The sequence below is a fragment of the Ascidia mentula genome, chromosome 4 (genome assembly GCF_947561715.1).
Source record: "Ascidia mentula chromosome 4, kaAscMent1.1, whole genome shotgun sequence".
Taxonomy (NCBI): domain Eukaryota; kingdom Metazoa; phylum Chordata; class Ascidiacea; order Phlebobranchia; family Ascidiidae; genus Ascidia; species Ascidia mentula.
The window spans coordinates 14,857,277-14,863,671 of NC_138569.1; the positions used below are offsets into that span (position 1 = coordinate 14,857,277).

The 6,395-nt window shown below is 37.9% G+C and overlaps 1 protein-coding gene across 1 annotated transcript; it reads left to right on the plus strand.

Annotated features, from left to right (window-relative positions):
- Positions 1–2,507: 2,507 nt before the first annotated feature.
- On the plus strand, positions 2,508–6,395 carry LOC145899070 (trypsin-like). The gene is made up of 10 exons (XM_082987782.1): positions 2,508–2,619; positions 2,691–2,811; positions 2,879–2,950; positions 3,434–3,591; positions 3,668–3,766; positions 4,022–4,197; positions 4,378–4,543; positions 4,830–4,969; positions 5,307–5,445; positions 5,685–6,395. Exons 1-10 carry the CDS (start codon positions 2,556–2,558, stop codon positions 5,822–5,824), a joined length of 1,275 nt encoding a protein of 424 aa, XP_082843908.1. The 5' UTR covers positions 2,508–2,555; the 3' UTR covers positions 5,825–6,395.

Consider the following 6,395-nt stretch of genomic DNA (forward strand, 5'->3'; position numbering starts at 1 on the left):
CTAGATCTAAGAAAAGCAGAAATGAAACAGAAGTTATTGAGCATGTAAGTTCTTATGTTGCAGACCTATTTACTTCATTCAAGATGCAACCAAGTTTGTTTTTAAATTATTTCAAAACAAACTATTGGATATATCTGATGTGCTAAATGAACACATATATTCAAGGCTTAAACTGTCTTGACATAACACTAAACTCAGCAATGTGACCTAGAACTAAGCGTTCATTGTTTGTAAATTTATGAAACAGCATATTTCCTGTGTATACAATAAAACAATATACAACAATAGTTTGATATTATGTCATGTTTGCAGGATAATACAAATGAGTCAGTACATCATATTAAGGTGGGATACAGTTTACTTTTATGAGCTCAACAATGTGGGTTGTACTACAAATGATTCATTCCAAAAAAATATAGTTTATGCTGTATACACCATGTAATGGATATCAATTGTATCATACATCATATGGATAGATCCCTGACTGAAAAAAATGCTTGGAAAGAATGACATGCAATTTAATCGCCAATCCGCGCAAAAACATAATGCATTAATATGTGAAAAACGTCAGTTTGTCTGCACAACCTTCATTCACCGACAAAAATCCTCAGCGTAAATTAAAAACTTTCCAATTCAGCCAGTGTGCACCATAATAAAGTTAACTAAACTGGATTTAAGGTACCCCGGTCCGCGGTCCCCAGCAAACTGTTAGTCGTGCACCATAACGCAACATTATAGATTTGCAAGTAGTTTGCTTGTCTGCAGGCACAATCAACAAGAAATCCTCCACGCAAATTTTCAACTTTTAAATCTGAGATACAATAGCATGCTTGAAAATTGCAAACATCAGTTTTATTCACAAATGCAAGATTTCATTTCAAAGCTAAGTCAGCACTAAAAGTATCTTCGGCGCCTGCATAGCCTGATAGCAAAAGCAAAGATGGTCACTATTGGCAAGATGTATACAAATTAAATAATGAATTAATTTACCGGAGCTACATAATACATGCAATATTAGGCGTTAGATCTCAACGAACATGTATTCTATTCATAAAATGTGTTAACGGTGATCGGTTATCCTCTACGAGAAACTAATGAGACTGCAGCAACGACATTTTCACTTTTTCATGCAAACAACTTGCACAACAAATCCTTCCGTTTTCTGAACTTTTCCTGTAATTATTTAAAGCGACACCTTGTGTTTGATATGTATCTCAAGTGCAACCAACCAAATCACAATACATTTTTGTAGGCCATATGGAGCTAATAATATGAATAATATTCTAAGTAAATTTTTAATTTGGAAATGGAGGAATCTCCATTGATCCTGTTCAAAAAAGGCAATGCCAGAAGGGTGTTTACGCAGCACAGAAATTATTAGGTGGAAATCGTCAGGGCCAGTTGCAACAGAATGGGGAATGATTCCCAGAATCAATTAACATCGTTGAATAACTGAAGAAGTTTAGAGAATAAGCTGCCGTTAAATTTCACAGACTTTAACTGAAATTCAGTTTTACGGAGAACTCTACAACCAACAATTATCACTTATTTTACCAGGAAAACATCAAATTGTCGTTAGTTTTTCATTTTGTTTTTGTTCTCATATATGCGTTTATTGCCTAAACGCTTGACGAACATATTAAACTTTGCCTAAAACTAACTGAGATAGTAGTTCATAAAGCCCTTCATATTTTGTTGTGGAACTCATGGTTCCGCTGAACCCGCTTTAGGAAACGCTGCTTAAATTAGCAGAATAACAAGCGCGGCCTGGTAAGGTCGTACAGGGGGCGTGATTAAGTAAGAAAATCCCCTTATGCCGTCTGCATTATTTACCCCAGGTTTTATCGATGTACATTTTTTCTCTACGCCGTATATTCCATTTATTTTTGTTTTTTGTGGGATATTTGTAATTGGTGCCCAACTTTGATCAATTTTTACCGAATGCTTTCTACTCGAAATGAATATAAAGCATGCAAATTGTCAAAGCATTTGGTCCAAATACGACAATTTCTTCGGTTTCTAGCAGTCACATCAGATTAGTAATGCAAGTGACCGTACATAGCCTTTGCACAGTGCCAATACTTCATGCAAATTTTCCTGGGTTGAAGTAAAACATGCCAATCACGTTTCATTGCGCATAAATGACAAAAGCTCATTATACGTCTTACAACAGGAAGTTAGTTCTGACTTATCAGCTCGCGAAAGTAGTTTTAGTGGCAAATGAGGGCAACTTTACTTTTACTGCATACTCGGGGATTGAAATTTGTTTCCAGTTTTGGAGCATGGATGCCAATATTGCTCAATCCACGTTCGTTACATCATCGGTTTGATTAAACCAGAACTGGTTGTCAACTTTCCTTGATGAGTCATGCAAAGTGTGTCACCCTATGATACGCAGCAAAGCGTAATCCTACATTGACGCAACTTCCTGGTTCGCGCGTATTTAGATTTGCGGAACAAAATTCACCGAAGTGTTCGCTTGCAACTCATATACGCGTTATCAGAGCTTTGAAACATTGTCAGGAAGGAACAGAATATCGGAAATTACCTGCAATATGACCTCTACATTTTTTGTACTTACGAGCGGTGCTGTTCTATTTTTGTTATCTGCATCTGTCGGTAGGTTCGCAATTTACACTAAACAAGCGTAAAGGCATCCTTTATTTTATAAAGTTGTTTTGTTGCTGCAGAATGTCAGGTACTATGCGGGACTAAGCCTGCCCTTCGAAACGCTGCATTCGCGAGAATATTCGGCGGAGAGTCTGCTCAATACGGCGAGGTGCCGTGGCAAGTTAATTTATACGAGAACGAGTGAGTTACGACCTGTTACTAAAAAGACGAATAAATCGATTATCGTAAATCAATAAATGTACTTTAGAATCAGGAAATGCGGTGGAACTATCATCAAAAGGCGATGGGTGTTATCCGCTGCCCATTGTGTTATTGCAAGGTAAGTTTGTCAAGAAATTTGATCACGGAATGAAACCAATGGGTGTAGTTTGTAAGTACATTCGCGATATACAAATATTAACAAAAGAACCAAGAACGCGATGAAGTTGTATTTCTAAAAACGCACAAAAATGTGGCCCGTTTAATTGTATCCAAGAAAGAATGTTTCATTTGTATTTTTATGCATAACTTGTCCGTTAAATCTGCATAGAGATATGCTTTTGCATAGATCCAAAGTTTTTAAATACAGGTAAATTCAAGTGAATGCAAACACCTTAAACACAAACACAGCCAGAAAGACTATCCAAAGCGAAGCAACCGATCAAATACATATATATAATCACCATTCAATAACACAGTTTCAATGGTGACCTCTGAAAAAGCTTAATGCCTTCCGACGCAACCTGTTCTCTAGCAGTGACCTAGAAAGGCTTGTAGAAACCTAAATGAATCGAGTTATGTTACGCTGCACTCAATTTTTCAGCGCTATAAACCCCAATGCAAACAAGGCCTATCGGTTGGTGGCCGGAGATCACTCGGTGAGCAAATGGGATTCAAAGGAACAAGTGCGCTACGCCACGCGGGTCCTCATTCACCCTGCGTTCGGAATTCAGTCTCTTAAAAACGACATCGCCCTTCTCGGTGGGTGATCGGCCGTAAATGTATTTGGTCCAATTGCTGGACACAGAAAATTAAACCGTTCGTTATTTTACGACAGAAGCCGACCGGCCGTATGAATATAACGACTATGTGGTGCCAGCGTGTTTGCCGCGTTACGACGAGTCCCCGTTCCCTTACTCAATGTGCACTATTTCAGGTATATCCATACGACAGTTCCTTATCATTTGATCCGCATATACGGTGGTTGATTTGTTTGTGAAATTGGTTTTAAAACTGATGATGAACCAAGTATAGGTTCGAAACGTTTACTGAAAATGATTAACAGCATCTTTGCTTTGGCTTTTTTCTTCATGGTTTTAAAACGTTAGTCGATTCTGTAAATACACACACAAAACGGTTATACTTTATACGCATTTAGGCTATAATGAAATTGACTTTAATGTTTGTCCAGGTTGGGGTTTCGTTGATCCAAGAACGAAGCCAGATCTTTTGCAGACCCTAAAAATCCCAATCTTACATCAGAAACAGTGTTACGGACTTCATCATTCTGCGTCTGCCATTTCCGCCGAATTTACTCCGAAGATGTTGTGTGCCGGATATCTTGACGGAAGCAAAGACTCCTGCCAGGTAAACTTCAAACAAAAGTTCCACAATCAAAAAGTTTTCGCCGCCAAGTTTGTTTTCGTTTGCACTCCAGGAAAGACAATGCTGTTGTTGGCTAAACTATAGGCTAAAAGCAGCGGAGATTTAGGTGCCGTACTTTAAAGCGTGTTTTAAAAATTTAAACCAGAAAGTTATATCTTTCAGGGAGATAGTGGCGGGCCTCTTACATGCGGTCGATATGGGGAAAAAGCCGACGGCGAACAAGTTCTAAGCGGTGTTGTATCGTGGGGAAGGGGCTGTGGTGAAAAACACCAACCAGGAATTTACACCCGCATTGAACCATACATGGCTTGGATAAACGCAACTACATGTAAGTAAATAAAGTTATAATATCTTGGTTGAAAACTGCTTTATCTACAATTTAACACTGTTTTTCTGTATGGATGTTGCTGGATTTATCAGTACAATCATTGACTATAGGTCTTGGTAAAAGCAGAAGCAACCTAATGGCATTTATAAAATAAAACCGTAAGAAAATGTAAATTCAACATATTCTCGTGGTTGACGAAAAGGTTGTAGATAAAATGTCCTTGTTATAACCCATTTTTTGCACACCATAAATGAAGTACAGAAAAACATGTTACGTTTTCGTGCAGCTGCACCGTCTGCCATTAACAACGACGCTTGCAAATACAGCGGCGTAAAAATTGAAGACAAGAACAGCGGCTACATCGCCAGTCCAGGGTATGACGAAGGGGAATACCCAAACGACAGCACTTGCACTTGGGAAGTCGACGTATGTGTAACTGAAATAGTTTTAAATTTCAAAACAAGTTGCACGGAAATATTCTTGCCATTTTTAAAACTGCGTCCCGCTTACCCTTTAAAGGAAGTTATGTGGCATTAGTTTACTTTTAGCGTGGCCAAGCCGTGCGATGACAGTCCAACAAGCAACCTTGTTTCGCGTGACTCAACACATTGCTTAATACCAATTAAGGCTCTTGCGATCAGCTGACAACTCCTTCTTCCAGCAATTGATTGTTTGCAAATGGTGTCTATAATTCCCTATACGTTCATGTTCAACATTTTTTGTTTGCAATTCATCTAAAATTGTAATTTTCTGTCGTTTTTAGCTTTCCTATGTCACGGCGCCAAACTCAAAGGCACACCTCGAATTTCAAGAGTTTGATTTGGAACAACCCCCTACACCAGAAGATTGTCGATACGATTACACACAAATCTTCGTAGGGGAAAATTTCGACAAGCTTCTAGGTAAATGTCGTATTTATTTGATTGTTTGGTTTCGGTCAAATACAAACCGATATAAGCCTATTATAGCATCTGGGTTTTTCCGTGCTTTCACGAGATGTCATTAATAGTTCATATGTACAATGCTATTACCAACTACACAACTGATGTGTATCACAGCGAGTGACAAGGGACTTTAAAGTTATGAATTAAATCGTGTTGGCATTTTTCCAGCACCATAACATTTTGACTCCTGTTTGAAGGTACCTACTGCGGTGGTCAGACACCGGGTCAGTTGACTGTGGCGAGACAAGGTGGAGAAAGATTAATCTTCAAGGTTGTCTTTCATTCGGACAACACAGTTTCCAAGCGGGGTTTTTTGTTGTCCTTTAACGCCGTCTAGTGGATTATTTTTTTTTAAATTTTGCGTCATTGCAGTGTGGCGTAGGGTGCATTACCAAATTTTGTGTTTTTCTAAATAAACTAACACTGTAAAATTAAAAAAAAGAAACTTAATTTATTGCAACCTTATTTATTTACGCTATATGTTTACATTTGTTGAACAGGGTTCAGATAAAAACTTTCGGTTGCCACAAAATTAATTTCCTGCACTATTTAATACATGTCAAACCCAAAACATTATATATATAGTCACCTTGCCTTTTATCTGAGTTATGCTGACTGTGCGAACCTGATGCAATAAACATCACCAAAAAAATAACAAACTAGTCATGGGGCACAAAAACAAACCTAAAGTACAGTTTTAAAATAAAATAATATACATCATTTTCCCATTCTTGTTAACTCAAATCAAACTATTAGCTTTTGCAAAACCAAAGTCTTTGTTTTCATGAAATTACCAGTTGTTTATTTCGTTCGACTATGCGAATGTGATGGTTTATTGGCACATTCTGTATACTAACCTCTCCAAGCGGTACCGCCGGTACTCGTTCCCTAGTCTATTGAATAAAATA